Genomic DNA, 19,171 nt, shown 5'->3' on the forward strand with positions numbered 1-19,171 from the left:
GTAGTGTGTTGTGTTGTGTGTCTCTGTGGGATGAGCAGGAATGTCCTCCATGTTTTCCTCTCAGACTGTCGACATTCTTTCCAGCCAAGTCATCCTGCTGTCAGTCTGTGTGTGTGTCTGTTGTGTGTCTGTTGTGTGTCCTCAGAGCTTCAGAGGGTTCAGATTTAATGAAAGTCCTCACAAAGACACAAACATCAGTGTGTGTTAGACTGTATACTCACACACACACACACACACACACACACACACACACACACACACACACACACACACACACACACACACACACACACACACACACACACACACAGAGTTAATTTTATGTAGATTTTAACATCGAACTGATTAAAATGACACAAATGAGACAAATAAACTACAACAAACGGGTAAAATATGACCAAAAATTACCTCTTAGAGACAAAATAAGACTGAAAGAGACAAAAAAATTCCAAAATAAGACAAAAAAGAACAAAAGAGAGGCAAGTATGACCAAAAATTGAGAAAAATTAGACACAAATGACCAAAACATGAAAAAAAACAAAGAAAACAAGACACAAAATTTAACCAAAAAAAGACAAAAAAAAAATGCTCAAAATGACTCAAATTGTCCAAAAGAACTCAAAAACTGCCCAAAATGTCCTCCAAAATGACTCTAGCCTTGTCAGAAATTATTCAGAAATTTTAGAAAACTGGCCCAATGACTCAAAAATGGTCTTAAATGTCTCTGCAGTTGTCTAAAACAAAATTGAAACTTGTCCAAAATGACAAAAATCTGTCCAAAAAACTTCCGAAGTTACTGAAATATCAGCTAAAATGACAGAAATTTGCTCAGAATTTACTCAGAAATGATCTCAAATGTCTCAGAAATGGTCTAAAATGAGCTGAGGTGAAGCTGTGCAGGTGCGTCTCACCTGGATGTAGTCCAGGATCAGCTGGTGTCTCTGCTTGGCCGTGGTCACCTCTCCGTCAGTGATGGCCTCCCTCAAGGCCTGCTGGGTAATCAGGGCGTCCAGGTCCAGGACGGAGGACAGACGGCAGTACAGGCTGATGAACTTCTCCTTGTAGGTGCAGAAGTGGACTAAAGACGAGAAGAAACACCGAGATCAACACCAAGAACCAACCTAAAGACCTGATCTGGAGATTCTAAAGACCTGGTCTGGAGATTCTCAGTCGTTCAGGTCATGGTTGTCGTAGGAACTTCAGTAGAAACCAACCAAACTTCTCTGAAAAGTCCAGTTGGTTTCTCCTGATACTCCTATGATTCTAAAGACTTTCTATTAACCAGGTGAGTCCATCTGCAGTAAACACACATCTGAGGAAGTTTGATAAATGATGTTAAACTCAGCTATTTCCTGTTTCCTGTCAAGTCGTTTCAGACCAGTGAATGGTTTGGATCATTTCTGAGACATTTTGGACAACATTAGAGTTGTTCTGGACAAGTTTAAATTAATTTTAGACAGTTTCTGAGATATTTAAGTAATTTTTTAATGTATTTGGGCAAATCTCTGTTATTTTGGACGTTTTTGAGTAGTTTTGGACATAGTTTGAGACACTTTGGTTAAGATTACAGTTGTATTGGATAATTCTGGTCATTTTAGAAAACTTACAATAACTTTGAGAACATTTCAGTTCATTTTGAAATTTTTTTTTGTAATTTAAGTTTCAGTTGTGTTTTAGACTTTCTATTTCTGAGAAACCTTGGACAGGTTTTGAGTCATTTTAATCTAATTTTGAGTGGTTTTGGATAATGAGTCATTTATTGACTAGTTTTAAGTCATTATGATCATTTTTGTCATTTCAGACATGTTTTAAGTTTATTTTGTACAATTTCTGAGACATTAAAGACATTTTTAAAGTCTTTTTGGAAGAATTGTTGAGTTGGGAAATTTTGAGTAGTCTTGAACATGTTTTGAGTTGTTTTAGACAAATTGTGAGACATTTTGGACAAAATTTAAATGTTATTGTACAAGGTTTTGTCATGTTAGATAATTTTGAATAACACTGAGCACACTTGAATTAATTTTGGACAATTACTGTCATACTCAGACAAGTTTTAAGTTTATTTTGGACAAATTTCAAGTTGTTTTGGACAATTTGAGTAATTTTGCATAAGTTAAGTTGTTTTGGAAAATTTTGAGTAGTTTTGAAAACGTTTTAAATTATTTTGGACAAAATGTAAGTAGTTTTGGGCAACTGGAGTTATTCTGGACAATTTATGAGCACTTTTGGACAAGTATCAAGTCATTTTGGACAATTATTTTTGGACAACTCCTGACTAATTCTGGACATCAGTCACACCTGAAAACAAACTGGTGGATGAATATGTTGAAGATCGGGTCAAACAGAAAGTAACCTGGATGCAGATCTGTACTATAAGTTTGATAAATGTCTGTTGCTGGAGGATAATTTCTGGTTCAGTCAGACTGAAAACAAGATGTTTTTAAAGCTGCAGGGTGTTTGCTGTGTACTGTTGGGCAGTTCAGAGACTCAGCAGCTGAATTATAACAGAATGATTCGTTAACAGACTCTGACTCGTCCTCATGTTCTCTGATCATCACAGGAACATCATAGAGGGAAACAACTTCTAGACGTGAGAACACAAAGTCTGGACGCTCCAAGAAAATGTGAAAACAGCTGACGAGAAAAAAACATGGAGAGGAGTGTTTGTGTATCTGGGGTCAATACTGATCCTATATCTGTTAACAGCATTAAAATGATGATATTTACTGAGATAAACAATGAAAAGACAATAATGTTGACATGTTTTGAACCTTCAAACACAGAGTTTATGAATCTGATGTGTGCAGGTGAATCAGTCGGCAACTCTATAGATCTCTGATGCAGTTAGATGAATGTCTGGTCCAAGAGACTAGTCAGGGAGGCCACCAAGACTCCTATGACTCCTCTGAAGGAGTTCCAGCTTCAGACTGTTAATCCAACAACTGTTGTCTGTTCTTCACCAGTCAAAGCTTCATGGAGACAAAGAGAAAGACTCTGATGGAAAAAGCTCCAATTAAATGTGGACTAGAGTTCACCAGAAGACATGTGGAGACTCTGAAGACACCTGGAAGAAGGTTCTTTGGTCTGAGGAGACCAGGATGGAGCTTTATGTCCATCAGACTAGATGATATGTTTGATGGACACCAAACACTGAACATCATCACAAACACACCATCCCCACTGTGAAGCACGGTGGTGGCAGCATCATGATGTGAAGCACGGTGGCGGCAGCATCATGGTGTGAAGCATGGTGGTGGCAGCATCATAACATGAAGCACGGTGGTGGCAGCATCATGATGTGAGGCATGGTGGTGGCAGCATCATGGTGTGAAGCATGGAGGTGGAAGCATCATGGTGTGAAGCACGGTGGTGGCAGCATCATGATGTGAAGCATGGTGGTGGCAGCATCATGGTGTGAAGCACGGTGGTGGCAGCATCATGATGAAGCATGGTGGTGGCAGCATCATGATGTGAAGCACAGTGGTGGCAGCATCATGATGTGAAGCACGGTGGTGGCAGCATCATGATGTTCCTCAGCAGCAGGTCCTGGAAGGCTTGTAAAGGTTGCAGGTAAATGAAATCCTGGAGGACAACCTGATGCTGTCTGAAGAGAAGTGAGATGTGGAGAAGATCAGTTTTCCATCCAGACGAGTAGTCGAAGCAAACAAAGATCTTCAGAGATGGTTTCAAGACAATAAGGTGGAAGTTCTGGAGGAGTCAGAGTCCAGACCTTCATCCACCTGAGTCTGGACCCGAAAGGTTCTGTTGATCAGGATCCCTGAGTCCCTCCAGGGGTCTGAATACTCTGAGTGTATGAGATATAACTCTGTGTATGAGATGTGGTTCAGTGTGAGTGTTTCTTGTTACCGAGTTCGAACATCTGCAGAGGGAGGTGGAGGAATCCTGACAGCGGGCTGTAGGGGTTGGACTGTCCAGGGGCGGAGCAAACATCATCGGCCGCCGGCAGCAGCAGCAGGAATGAGACGCCGTGACCGAGTTCAACGACCTCCTGACTGTAGAGGCGGAAGTGACGGGCCTGAACACACAACACAAAACACACAACACAGACACACAAAACACACACAGTTCCTGGTGAAAGAACCAAACCTCGACCCGTAAAACTCCACATTAACAACACACTCAGTCATGTTTCATGTTTAACAGGATCCTTTTTGTTTCTAACAGCAGCAGGTGAGAGTTTACTAAAACCAGATTTATGTTCAGAGGTCGGCCTTCGTCTAAATCAGGCTGAACAGGGTTTAAAGAAATGGAAATAAAATTTAATACTTTTAAAACACCACATGGAACGTAATTTAGAATCTTTTTTACCTATCCATCCATCCATCCATCCATCCATCCATCCATCCATCCATCGTCTATTTACCTATCTATAGTCCATCTATCCATCCATCCATCCATCCATCGTCTATCTACCTATCTATAGTCCATCTATCATCCATCCATCCTCTATCTACCTATCTATAGTCCATCTATCCATCCATCCATCCATCCATCGTCTATCTACCTATCTATAGTCCATCTATCATCCATCCATCCTCTATCTACCTATCTATAGTCCATCCATCCATCCATCCATCCATCGTCTATCTACCTATCTATAGTCCATCCATCCATCCATCCATCCATCCATCGTCCATCTACCTATCTATAGTCCATCTATCCATCCATCCATGCATCCATGCATCCATCCATCCATCCATCCATCGTCTATCTACCTATCTATAGTCCATCTATCCATCCATCCATGCATCCATGCATCCATCCATCCATCCATGCATCCATGCATCCATTGTCTATCTACCTATCTATAGTCCATCTATCCATCCATCCATCCATCCATCCATCCATCCATCCATCCATGCATCCATCCATCCATTGTCTATCTACCTATCTATAGTCCATCTATCCATCCATCCATCCATCCATCCATCCATCCATCCATCCATTGTCTATCTACCTATCTATAGTCCATCTATCCATCCATCCATCCATCATCCATGCATCCATCCATCCATTGTCTATCTACCTATCTATAGTCCATCTATCCATCCATCCATCCATCCATCCATGCATCCATCCATCCATTGTCTATCTACCTATCTATAGTCCATCTATCCATCCACCCATCCATCCATCCATCCAGTTACCTGGTGCAGAGGTAGGTTGACGAGCTTCAGCAGCGCCTTGATGGCCGTCTGCAGCTCGTAGTACAGTAAGGGGGCATGGCTTTCTGCTCTGGGCTCCGCCTCCTCGCTGTCATTACCGCTGCGTTCCTTCTCACCTGTAGCCGACAGCGTCTGGATCCACTCCCACTCCTCCCTGATCAAAACAGACCATCAGAAACACAATGAGGTTTGTAAAAGGAGTTTATTCAACCATTTACTGTCATTGTACAGATTTCCTCTGTTTACTTAAGGTACAGATAATAACTAGTAAAATAAGAGAAAAAAACTGTTCATTTGCAGTTTACTTAATGTCTACATCAGTTTTGTTGTTACTAATAGTTACTGTTTTTCACTATTTACCATTTTTTTATTGCTGTTATTTAAAAGAACATTTTGGGAGAAAAAAAAATGGGAAATGGTCAAATGCTGAGATCACCTATAGTCTGAACAACAGATGAGGAGTTCAAGGACTTTTGAAAAGTTAACAATCTAATGCTTCTGACTGTTATTACATTTACATGATGAAGTTTAAAACTGAACATATTTAGGTTTGGTTTTGGTCCAGATTTTGCACTGGTTTAGGACTGGTTTCAGACTGTATTGTGACTGGTTCTGAATTTTTTATGGACCTGTTTAGGTTTGATTTTGGTCCCAATTTTAGACTTTTTGAGGACTGGTTTCAGCTTGTCTTAGGCGAGTCTTTGACCTTTTTTTAATTCCAAGAACACCAAACCTACCATCAAGCATGGAGGTGGCAGTATCATGCTCTGGGGCTTTCTAGAAGAGCTTCTGGACTGGTTTCAGACCGTATGTCGGACTGGTTCTGGACTTTCTTGGGACTGGTTCATGTTTGGTTTCAGTCTTGGTTCTCCTGGTTTTGGATGTGATTTAAAGTTGGTTTAGGATTTATTTCACTCTGGATCTGGTCCTGGATGAGGACTGGTTTCAGCCTGTCTAGGTTTTGGACTTTTTTAGGAGTTGTTTATGTTTGGTCTTTGTCCCGATGTTGAACTGTTTTTTACTTTTTCAGGACTGGTTTCAGACTGTGTTCTGACTGGCTTTGAGCCTCTTTAGACCTTTTTAGGACTGGTTTAGGGCTTTCTTAGGTGGGTCTTAGACTTAAACGGACAAATTTAATCATCTAATTTTCATGTCATTCTGGTGAAGTTTAAAACACGTTCAGAGGGGTAATAAATAAATAGAACTGATGTATTTAGTGAAACCTGTAAAGCATAACTGTGGAAAAACATTAAATAAACCAATAAAGAACATTTCTACAACTTTAACTCTCAGTGAGGAGCAACAGCAGCTTTCTGCTCTTTTCATTCATCGGTGTGTCGTTCTTCGTCTCAGTTTCTCCATCGAACTTTTTTCTGTCTTTTAGTTTCTCACTTCACACCCTCCAATCTGTTCGACATTCCTCCCAGAGAGGAAAGATGTTGATATGAACAGTTTTCATTCCTCTGAGTTTAGCTCACGTTTCAGCCCACCTGTGTCCTCTTTAACTCCCAAGTAAGGAAACCACCTTCTATTGGTCAGATTGAGTCATGTGACGTCAAACATTTCCAGTTTTGCTTTCTGCCTCCAAACCTCTCCATCTGGACTCTGTTCCTACACTATATTTACCCTCCAACACTACATTTACCCTCTAATACCACATTTACCCTCTAACACTACATTTACCCTCTAATACTACTACATTTATCTTCTAATATTACATTTATCTTCTACCACTACATTTACCCTCTAATACTACATTTGCCTTTTAACACTACATTTGCCCTCCACCTGCTGTATTTTACTGTATTTTATTGACCAGGTGAGGTGGACCTACCTGGACACGTTGGCATTGTCCCTGATCCGGCTGTGACAGAGCATGTTGGGGGTCCGTTGGGACACCAGAACCTTGATCTGGTCCACGGAGCTGCTAAGCTTCAGGTATCCCAGGTAGAGTCCCGGGGCCAAGCGGTGGGTGCTGCGACGCTGGTAGGCCAGAATGTCCTGCAGGGGAACGACAGGTACAGACAGGTAGGTTAATGTCAGATCTTCATCAAGAAATCTTCCAGTTTTATGTTCACAAGCTCAAAACTGAACACGGTGACATCACAGAATATTAAAAAAAGAGACAAAATGAGGAAAACGAGGAGCACAACAGCAGAAATGAGAAAGAAACAAAAACTGACCACAAAGAGACAAAACCACAATAAAATAACCAAAACAAGACACAAAATCACACAGAACAAGAAAAATGAGACAGAGAAAGACAAAAATAAGACAGAATTACCCCACAGTGAGTGAAAACGAGCCCACAGTGAGAAAAAACGAGCCCACGGTGAGTAATAACGAACCCATGGTGGGTAATAACGAACCCACGGTGGGTAATAACAAGCCCATGGTGGGTAATAATGAACCCACGGTGGGTGATAACGAGCCCACGATGGGTAATAACAAGCCCACGGTGGGTGAAAACGAGCCCACAGTGAGAAAAAACGAGCCCACGGTGAGTAATAACGAACCCATGGTGGGTGATAACAAGCCCATGGTGGGTAATAACAAGCCCATGGTGGGTAATAACGAACCCACGGTGGGTAATAACAAGCCCATGGTGGGTAATAACAAGCCCACGGTGGGTGATAACGAGCCCACGGTGGGTGAAAACGAGCCCACTCCCACCTGGATGGTGATGATGAGGATGTCCAGGGCGTACGGCTCCTCAGGTGTGGACAGACTCTTCCTCTGACTCTGCAGTTTGGTCACCTGCATCCATTTCCCACTGAACAGAGAATGTTGACTCTCCGTGTCTCTGATGGTCACCAGCAGAACGTTCCCATGGCGATCCTTGATGGGCTCGTAGTGGACCCGGCCCAGGTTGTGGGTTCCTAAGAGGCTCTGCAGGAGAACGTGAGATCATTAAAGGTTCCAAAGAGGTTCTGCAGGAGAACAAGAGGTTATTGAAGGTTCATAAGAGGTTCTGCAGGAGAACATGAGGTTAATAAAGGCTCCTGATAAGTTCTCCAGGAGAACAAGAGGTTATTAAAGATTCCTAAGATGTTATTTAACTCAGCATCACAATAATAGATAGATGACATCAGGTTCTGGTTCTGGTTCTGGTTGTGACCTGCAGCTGTCCAGCCGCCGTCAGCATCTTGTGTCGAGCCTGCAGGGTGGAGGATGAAGACATGGACACGGACATGCTCTGTCTGAGCCACCGGACGTCCTCCCACATGCAGGACAGCTGCAGGAAGAACAACAGAATATACAACTAAATAAGCAATAAACAACAATATAAACAACAAACAACAAAACCAAAATAAACAATAAACAGCAAAGTAAAAAATAAACAACAAAATAAACCACAAAAAACAAAATAAAAGACCAAATAAACAATAAACACCCAAATAAACAACCAAATAAACAACAAAAAACAAAATAAAAGACCAAATAAACAATAAACACCCAAATAAACAACCAAATAAACAACAAAAAACAAAATGACTTAAAATTTGTCTTAAAAGGCAAAAATTCTTCAAAAGTACTTGAAAACTTTTCCAAAATGTCTCAAAAATCATCCACAATGACTCAAAACTCGTCTTAAAAGACAGAAATGTGTCCTAAATCTGTCTACAAATGACAAAAGCAGCATTTTATTGAAATATTTCTACTATATGAAGTATCTGCATTTGTACCTTGGTGAAGTATTTCTACTAAATAAAGTATTTGTACCTTGGTGAACCAGAGGAAGTATTTCTACTACATGAAGTATTTGTATCTTGGTGAACCAGAGGAAGTATTTCTACTACATGAAGTATTTGTATCTTGGTGAACCAGAGGAAGTATTTCTACTACATGAAGTATTTGTACCTTGGTGAACCAGAGGAAGTATTTCTACTACATGAAGTATTTGTATCTTGGTGAACCAGAGGAAGTATTTCTACTACATGAAGTATTTGTATCTTGGTGAACCAGAGGAAGTATTTCTACTACATGAAGTATTTGTACCTTTGTGAACCAGAGGAAGTATTTCTACTACATGAAGTATTTGTATCTTGGTGAACCAGAGGAAGTATTTCTACTACATGAAGTATTTGTATCTTAGTGAACCAGAGGAAGTATTTCTACTACATGAAGTATTTGTACCTTGGTGAACCAGAGGAAGTATTTCTACTACATGAAGTATTTGTATCTTGGTGAACCAGAGGAAGTATTTCTACTACATGAAGTATTTGTACCTTGGTGAACCAGAGGAAGTATTTCTACTACATGAAGTATTTGTATCTTGGTGAACCAGAGGAAGTATTTCTACTACATGAAGTATTTGTACCTTGGTGAACCAGAGGAAGTATTTCTACTACATGAAGTATTTGTATCTTGGTGAACCAGAGGAAGTATTTCTACTACATGAAGTATTTGTATCTTGGTGAACCAGAGGAAGTATTTCTACTACATGAAGTATTTGTACCTTTGTGAACCAGAGGAAGTATTTCTACTACATGAAGTATTTGTATCTTGGTGAACCAGAGGAAGTATTTCTACTACATGAAGTATTTGTATCTTGGTGAACCAGAGGAAGTATTTCTACTACATGAAGTATTTGTACCTTGGTGAACCAGAGGAAGTATTTCTACTACATGAAGTATTTGTATCTTGGTGAACCAGAGGAAGTATTTCTACTACATGAAGTATTTGTACCTTGGTGAACCAGAGGAAGTATTTCTACTACATGAAGTATTTGTATCTTGGTGAACCAGAGGAAGTATTTCTACTACATGAAGTATTTGTATCTTGGTGAACCAGAGGAAGTATTTCTACTACATGAAGTATTTGTACCTTTGTGAACCAGAGGAAGTATTTCTACTACATGAAGTATTTGTATCTTGGTGAACCAGAGGAAGTATTTCTACTACATGAAGTATTTGTACCTTGGTGAACCAGAGGAAGTCCTGCATCAGAGAGCTGCTGTAGGAATCATCAACCTCCACGATGGGAATCTGATCTTCAGCTGTGACCAGAAGACTGTCTTTATGGTAGAACACTGCAGCCAAGTAGATCCCCCTGCAGATATAATGGTATGGTCCAAAGGTCCAACAGGTCCATCAGGTCCATCAGGTCCATCAGGTCCACCAGGTCCATCAGGTCCACCAGGTACAACAGATCCATCAGGTCCAACAGATCCATCAGGTCCAACAGATCCATCAGGTCCAACAGATCCATCAGGTCCATCAGGTCCATCAGGTCCAACAGGTCCATCAGGTCCACCAGGTGAGGAGCAGGCATAGATCAATAACAACAACAACGTTAATATCTCACAGGTTTTATACATTCATATTATTTTCAGGTTAAAGTTCAAATCTGAGTTCTACAGTTACTCTTTAGTTACTCTAAATGTTAGTTTCTCTAAATGTTAGTTACTTTATATATTAGTTACTTGGTAAGTTACTATAAATATTGATCACTGTAACTGTTTTAACTCTAACTGTATGAAGTAAAGAAGTAAAATCCAGAACATTGTCGCTCTGCACGAACCTCTTCAGCGTTTTCACAAACTTGTTGGAGGAGTTAAAAAGATGTTTCAAACTTCTGGAGACCGACTGTTTCCTGCTGGGATTCTGGAGCTTGGAGGCGTCTGAAGATAAAAAACAGGAAGAAGAAAACTAAAGTCAACACATTTACACACAGATGTAAAAGACTGAACTAATGTCGTCTCCTCAGACGTCTGTGGAGGTTCTCAGTCATCCAGGTCCTGGTAGTCATAGGAGCTTCAGGAGAAACCAACTGGAATTTCTAGAAATGTCTTCCAGAACCTCCAGTTGGTTTCTCCTGAAACCAAACTGAAACTTGCTTTAACTGACTCAAATAGTCCAAAAATGACTTGGAAATTGTACTAAAAATGTGTGAAAATATAAAAATTTGCTAAAGATTACATTTTTAAAAAGCTGTAAATTTGTCCCAAACTACTTAATGTTGGCCCAAAATGATTAAAAATTATTTTAACAATGTCAAAACTGATTTCTAACTTGCCCAACAAGAGAAAAAAATTACCCAAAACAACTGAAAATTCATCCAAAATGACAAAAAGATGATTTAAACTCACCAAAATGTGCCCAACGTTACAAAAAAATAACCAAACTGTTTTAAAATGGTACCAATTTTTCGAAAAATGCAAAATACCAAAAAAAACACACGCCCTTTTACATTATTTTATCATCTAAAATAACTTGAAACTGGTCCTAATTGTCCAAAAACACAAAATCTTTTCCCCAAATACTCAAAACCAGAACGATATTGTTCAAATTATTCAAACCAGACGATTCACAAATTGTCCAAACTGACTTGAAACTTGTTCTAATTGAATCTGAATTATTTGATAAAAGTCCAGAACATCTCAAATTGATGATCTGAACCCGTCTGTATTGGAGGTTTGTGTCCATAACAGAATAAATAAATCTGAAATCTTTGTCTTGTGAGTGGTTTTATCTTCAGGTCAGCGGGGTTAACTTCTCTCCCACGCTAACTCTGAATCTTATCTTGACTTCATCGCCGTCTCCAGCCTCCTCCGGCCGTCAGCGATGCCAATCTGTAGCCTTTTACTGATGCTAATTAACCGTCACGTAATTATCATCCAGTAAACAGACTGAAGTAAACACGCTGCTGTACAGACGGACGCTAAAATAACCCACAGAGAACACAGTGAAGCTGGTTTCTGACAGAAACGTCTCTAAGAACTGATTCTGGATCAAATCAACCACAAAGTTCATCCTGAAGAATCATCTTGTTCTTCATCTCCAGGAATTTTATAAATGATCAGAGTTCTACCTTCAGACTGTGAATATTTCCAGAGTTCCAGGTCCTTGAAGTCCATAGAGGAGAACATCCCCTGTAGAAAGTTGTAGAGTAGACCTACCGACAAGTTGTCGGTAGGTCTACTCTAGAACTTTCTCCAGTTGTCAGTAGGTCTACTCAAGAACTTTCTCCAGGGGACATTCTCCTTTCCTGCTTCCAGTCTGTAAGTTTAGTCTCACTTAGAACATTCCAGATCCTTGAAGTCCATAGAGGTGGGTCCAGATTTATCACTTTCTAATGGACTTTTTCCATCATTTCTGAGTCTCAGAACTTCATCAGTCCAGCAGATAGACACATGACATTTAGGAGGAAAAACACATCTGAGTTCTGGGAAAAACTAAAATAACTAAAAAAGCTGGAAAAATCACCACAAAAATGGCCAAAATGACCACAAAAAGACACAAAACTACCCTGAAAGGTTCAAATATGCCAGGAAGAACACCCAAAGCCACCACAAAATAGGTGAAATTGTGACAAAAACTCAAATTTGGCACAAAAAACCCAAAAAGAGCCAAAATGACCCTGAAATGTTCAAATATGAGAGCAAAAACATAGAATATATGCACAAAAATGGCCAAAATTACAACAAAATCACCACAAAAACAGCCAAAACACCCTGAACAGTTCAAATATGACAGGAAAAACGTGCAAAATCACCACAAAAAGAGCCAAAATTACCCTGAAATGTTCAAATATGTCAGCAAAAACATGAAATATCACCACAAAAATGGCCAAATTTACCACGAAAAGGACCAAACTACAACAAGATAGATGAAATTGTGACAAAGACTCAAATTCAGCACAAAAAATCTACCAAACAGATAATTTTTAAAACACAAAATGCCAAAATCTAGACACAAAGCAAAACCAACAAGATGCCAAACAAGACAAACGAGACAGAAAACAGGAACATGGAGACACAAAAAGATGGAAAAAATGACCACAACAAGAAAAAAAAGTCCAAAAGACACATAAAACAACACAAAACTGATGCAAAATGACAGAAGGGAGATAAAAAATGACAAAGATGAGCACAAACCTAACCCTAACCTGCTGTTGTGAAGTGAAAATATCTCGATATAACATGGAAATATCTCCTTAAAATGTCAAAATATCTGATAAAACATGAAAACATGTTGGAAAAACAAAATGGAAATATCTCATTTCAACATGTTAAAATCTTGTTAAAATTGAAAAATACTTTGTTGGTGAAGTAGAAATATCTTGTTTTAACATGAAAATATCACATGATAACAAACATTTCTCATTACAGTGTAGAAATATCTTGTTTTAACTAAAAAATATGTTGCTATGAAATCGAAATACCTTGTTATAACATGGAAATATCTCATGACTTGGGAATATCCTGTTATAACGAAAAAATCTCATTACGACATGAAAATACCTTACTGTAAGGGGAAAGTACGTGGCTATAAAATGAAAATACATGAGAATATCTCGCATTAATGTGGAAATATCTCAGCATAATGTGGGGCATCTTGTTAGAACTGGGAAATATCTTGTTCTAATGTGGAAATATCTTGTAATGGTGTAGAAATATCTCATCACAACTTGAGAACATCTTGTTATAACATTAAAATATGTTGTTAGGAAGTGGAAATATCTTGGTCTAACATGGAAAAATCTTACTTAATTGACTTAATTGAAAAATATGTCATTATATTGTGGAAATATCTCATCCTGACGTGGGTATAGCTTGTTATAATGTGGATACATCTCGGTTTATCAAACAATTATCCTGTCACAATGTGAAAACATGTGAAGAAGTGGAAATATGTCACTAAAACATGGAAATATCTCACCAGAAAATGGAAATATCTCACCAGAAAATGGAAATATATCACTAGAAAATGGAATGATCTAATTCCAACATGAAAAAATCTTGTCAAAATTGAAACATTTTGTAATAACGTGAAAATTTGTCATGATAACGTAGAAACATCTTACTAGATTGTGAAAATGCCATTATAATAGTACAAATATGTTGTTAGAACAAGAGAATCTCTTGAGATAAATGGAAATATATAACGTGGAGCATTTCTGACTCACTGATTTTGTTCTGGTGTTTTCAGTTTGTTCTGTCTGATCCTCGGCCTCCATCTGAGGAGCTTTTCTTTGTGTCTCTGTCTGAAATCGGTGTTTGCTTGTTGAAAGCTGTAATTACAGCCTGCTGGATCTGGGAAGCTTTTGTCCGATTCTCACTCTGTCGTCTCTGAAACTGGTCTTTTCAGAGTCGCTCTCAGCAAAGCGTCCTGTATTTACAGCAGCTCAGTGTTTGTGTGAACTAATGACCACATTTCTTCTGCAGCTGTGTCATCAGACCGAGCAGAAAAAGACCTTTTAGCTTCCCGCCGCCTCCGAACGTTACACAACCTGCAGCGGCCGGTGGAAACACTCCGCTGTTGTTTCTGCTGCAAAATGTCTGGAAGCTAAACGGAGCTGACAAGTGGATAATATGACGAGCGCTCAGCGTCCTGCTGCACAAATACACAGAAGAGTTTAGCTGGAGCTGATTAATGAGGTTCGGTTCAGCCTCCTGTGAGTTCTGACCTTCGTTTGTGTGGTTTAATTACAGCTCAGGTTTAATTAGCTTAACGACATCAGCCGACAGCCGCTGGATTAAAAAACAGAATCAGGTCGACCAAGAAACACGGAGCAGAGAAACATTATTTAAAAGGCATATTGATGCCACATCTTAAAACTAATTAATTATTACACAACAAGATGGAAATACTTTGCAATGTAAACAGGGCTCACTGTACTGGTGGAATATCTAATGATGGTTTAACGGTTTGGTTCACGTTAACTGATTGAATCTCTAATTAACACTGACCTCCACAGCAGTAGTGGGTGTGGGTGGCTCGGACCTGCTGCAGCAGACGCTCCATGGCCTCGATGTGGCCTCGTCTCCGGGGCTCCCTGCCGTCGGCCTCCCTCCAGTCTGGAAGAACCACAGTCAGCAGGAAAATCAACGTTCAGCTCTTTAACTTCAGAAAGACGACTCAGAGAAACCAGCTTTAGTCGGTGATTATTTCATCTCAAACCAGTTCTTCTGCTCGACATTTCACCCGTTGACCCGCTTTCAGGAGGTTTTTATCAAACATTGACATCTGAATCTGTCTGAACAACAATATCTGAGGAACTATTCAATATAGAATATAGAATCTGGAATATTGGACAGTAGATCAACTCTCTGATTATGAGTTTTTTCTATTTTAAATCACTCATAATGATTATTTGATGCAGTTTGGTATTTTACGACTCGAAACTCGCCCAGAACGACATGTGATACTAAAAAATGTCTAAAATTGGTGCAAATGTATGTAGAATTTGTCCAGAATTACTTAAAATCAATTCAAAATGATGTAAAATTTGTCTAAAATGACTTAAAACATGTCCAATATTATTAAAACAACCAGACTGGTAAAATAACAAAAGGCACAAAATGAGTTAAAATTGGTCCAAAATTATGTAGAATTTGTCCAGAATTACTTAAAATTGATCCAAAATGACTGAAAATTGGTCTAAAACTATGCAAAATTGTACTAAAATGATTTAAAGTGGGTCTAAAATGATGTAAAATTGGTCTAAAATTCTGTAAAAGTGGTCAAAAATGACTTAAAATTGGTCCAAAACTATTTAAAATTGGTCCACAACTATGTAGAATTTGTCCAGAATAAGTTAAAATGTCTCCAATATTACTCAATATATACCTGCAATGACTAAAAAGGTCCTAAGTGACACAATAACTATTTCAACTTACAACAGCTTCCATATTCCATGCCACAGCTTTTATATTTCACCTCTTATCATTATTATTATTATTATTATTATTATTATTATTATGAACACTTGAAGCGTTGAGATTCAGCTTCAACGTCCAGAAGCTAAATTCTACAGAAAAAACTCAGATTTTAGTCATTTACTGTTGGAACCTGCAGGATGTGGAGCGTCTCTGAGCTGTTTTCAGGCTTTCACTGCCTTTAAAACACACCCACCCACTCACATAAACACACACTGACAAACACACACTGACAAACACACACTGACAAACACACTCTTACACTCGTCTTTGAACCAAACTCTCCTCTCAAGGCTGCAGCTCTGAGTGTTGAGAATAAAAGGAGTCGTGACAACGTTGAGAACAGAACGTCCGATGATTCACCAGCTTCACAAGAACCTTCTCAAGAACCTTCACAAGAACCTTCGGGAACTAAACGTTGCTCACATGTTGGGAGTTTATTGATCTGTGACAGCAGCGATCGGTTGCTGATCAGATATTTAACCCTTTAAACACATGTTCTGCAGTAAACTGTCTGCAAATGTCAGCTTTCAGAAACTTTGGACAATTTTTGAGTCATTTTGAGTCAAACAGATTTATAGTCCTGAAAGTCTGTTTTAGGGTTAGGGTCATCATTTAGGATAGATTTCACTTCATTTTGGATCATTTCTTTGTCATTTAGGGCAGATTTGAAATAATTTTAGATTAATTTGTGGTTATTTTGGACATTTCAAATCTTTCATGATTTTGGATGATTGCAAAATAATTCTGGATGTATTTCGGTTAATTTTAGACAAATTCTACATTAATATAAATAGTTTGTCATTTTGCACATTTAAAAAATACATTTGGAAAAATACAGATTGACATTCCTTACATTTTTCTGTCATTTGATCTGTCAAAAAATCTGGAAGATTTCTTTTAAGTTTTTTTTTTTTTTGCTTATTTTGGACATTGTTTTGGCATCCATTCATCCATCCATCCATCCATCGATCATCTATCCATCCATCCATCCATCCATCCATCTTCCTCCTCTTATCTGGGGTCGGGTCGTGGAGGCAGCAGATGAAGCAGGTCATTCCAGACGTCCCTCCACCCAGCAACACTTTCCAGCTCTTCCTGGGGGATCCTGAGGCGTTCCCAGGCCAGATGAGACATATAATCCCTCCAGCAAGTTCTGAGTCTACCCCGGGGTCTCCTCCCAGGTGGACATGTTCGGAAAACCTCCAAAGGAAGTCTCCATGGAGGCATCAGAATCAGATGTGCAAACCACCTCAACTGGTTCCTTTAGAGGTGAAGGAGCAGCAGCTCCACTCTGAACTCCCTCTGGATGTCTGAACTTCTCCCCCTATCTCTAAGGCTGAGCCCAGACACCCTACAGAGGAAGCTCATGTCAGTCGCTTGTATCTGCGATCCTGTTCTTTGGTGATTACCCAGAGCTCATGACCATAGGTGAGGGTTGGAACATAGATGGATGGTAAATTGAGAGCTTCTTCTTGCGGCTCAGCTCCCTCTTCACCACGATGGTTCGGTACAACACCTTCTGACGCTGCACCAATCCTCCTGTCCATCTCTTGCTCCATTTTCCCATCACTCATGAACAAGATCCTGAGATACTTGAACTCCTTCACTTGGGGAAGCAACTGCCCCCCAACCCAGAGGGAGCAATCCACCGGTTTCTGGCAGAGAACCATGGCCTCAGACTTGGAGGTGCCGATCCACATCCCTGCCGCTTCACACTACGCTGCAAACTGCTCCAGTGCTGCTGAAGGTCTGAGGAAGCCAACAGAACCACATCATCTGCAAACAGCAGAGATGTGATCCTGAGGTCTCCAAACCGGACACCTTACTCACCCCGGCTGCACCTTGAGATCCTGTCCATGAAGACCACGAACAGGATCAGAGACAAGGTGCAGCCCTGGAGGAGTCCAACACCGACCTGAAACGAGTCTAACGTTGTGCCGAGTATGCGGACACAGCTCTCACTTTGGCCCTGTAGCCCATACTCCCTCAGTAACCCCCACAGAGCTCCTCGGGGGGACACAGTTGTAGGCATCTCCAGATCTACAAAACACATGTGGACTGGAAGGTCAGACTCCCATGAACCCCTCAGCAGCTCCACAAGAGTAAAAGATCTGATCCACCGCTCGACGACCAGGATGGAATCCACATTGCTCCTCCTGAATCTGAGGTTCAGTGTTTATGATATTTAGGATTTTGGATGATTAATTTAGGACAAATTTTACGTCAGAAGGAATAATTTGTCATTTCACACATATTAAAAAATGTTTTGGAAACATAGATTTACAGTCCTTAAAGTCTATTTTGGACAAATTATATGAATAATTTGTCATTTGGGCAGATTTTAAAGAGATTTTTTAGAACTTAAAATACATTTTCGACACATTTTGAGTACGGTTGAACTGATTTAACGCCCTTAAAGTCTATTTTGGACATTTTTCTGTCATTTTGGGAAAAAATTAAATCATTTGATCAAATTTTACATAATTTTGGATAATTTAGTCATTGTGAATTTAAAAAATTGATAATTTCTTTGCCATTTAGGGCCAATTTTAATCTTTTTTTCTTTATTTTGGACATTTATTTTCTATTTTGGACAAATCTTTCATGATTTTGGATTATTTTAAAAATCATTTCAGATCTATTTTGTGTTAATTAAAAATTTCTCTTAGTCTCTTTGTGGTTATTTTGTGTCTCTTTGTGGTCATTTTGTGTCTCTTTGTGGTCATCTTGCATCTCTTTGTGGTCGTCTTGCATCTCTTTGTGGTCATTTTGTGTCTCTGTGGCGGTTTTGCATCTTCTTTGGATGCTTTGTGTTTCGTTGTGGTTGTTTTGTGTCTCTCTCTGTGGTTGTTTTGTGTCTCTTTGTGGTTGTTTTGTGTCTCTTTGTGGTTGTTTTGTGTCTCTTTGTGGTTGTTTTGTGTCTCTTTGTGGTTGTTTTGTGTCTCTCTCTGTGGTTGTTTTTGTCTCTTTGTGGTTGTTTTGTGTCTCTTTGTGGTTGTTTTGTGTCTCTTTGAGGTTGTTTTGTGTCTCTTTGTGGTTGTTTTGTGTCTCTTTTTAATGAAGTTGAAACGCAGACATTGTCTTTTATCAGTAACTGTCGGTTTATTCACTGCGTCCATGGAAACGATGATAAATGCCGTTTTGTTTTTGCTGCTGTGTAGAAATGCTAATTTCTATTTTAGAAAACAGAATCGGGCAATAATCTGTAAAATAATATTTCTCAAAACTTATCCAAACCTGGAAACAACTAAAAACAAACGTCAGACTTCATAATGCTGCAGAGAAACCCTCGGTAACCTTCTGTTTGTGAAGTTATTTA

The 19,171-nt window shown here is 39.3% G+C and overlaps 1 protein-coding gene across 3 annotated transcripts in view; it reads right to left on the minus strand.

Moving 5' to 3' along the window:
• The window catches only part of ankfn1 (ankyrin repeat and fibronectin type III domain containing 1), a 109,000-nt gene that overhangs the window by 7,958 nt on the left and 81,871 nt on the right, over window positions 1–19,171 (minus strand). For all 3 annotated transcript variants that reach the window (XM_055004693.1, XM_055004692.1, XM_055004694.1), the window contains 9 exons: window positions 14,881–14,988; window positions 10,710–10,809; window positions 10,106–10,238; window positions 8,305–8,421; window positions 7,860–8,075; window positions 7,021–7,187; window positions 5,169–5,340; window positions 3,868–4,036; window positions 912–1,078 (listed from right to left, as the gene is read on the minus strand). In XM_055004693.1, coding sequence (XP_054860668.1) covers window positions 912–1,078; window positions 3,868–4,036; window positions 5,169–5,340; window positions 7,021–7,187; window positions 7,860–8,075; window positions 8,305–8,421; window positions 10,106–10,238; window positions 10,710–10,809; window positions 14,881–14,988 — 1,349 coding nt within the window. The remainder of the gene's footprint in view (window positions 1–911; window positions 1,079–3,867; window positions 4,037–5,168; window positions 5,341–7,020; window positions 7,188–7,859; window positions 8,076–8,304; window positions 8,422–10,105; window positions 10,239–10,709; window positions 10,810–14,880; window positions 14,989–19,171) is intronic.

Source organism: Amphiprion ocellaris, chromosome 18 (genome assembly GCF_022539595.1).
Source record: "Amphiprion ocellaris isolate individual 3 ecotype Okinawa chromosome 18, ASM2253959v1, whole genome shotgun sequence".
In the NCBI taxonomy this organism is placed as follows: Eukaryota; Metazoa; Chordata; class Actinopteri; family Pomacentridae; genus Amphiprion; species Amphiprion ocellaris.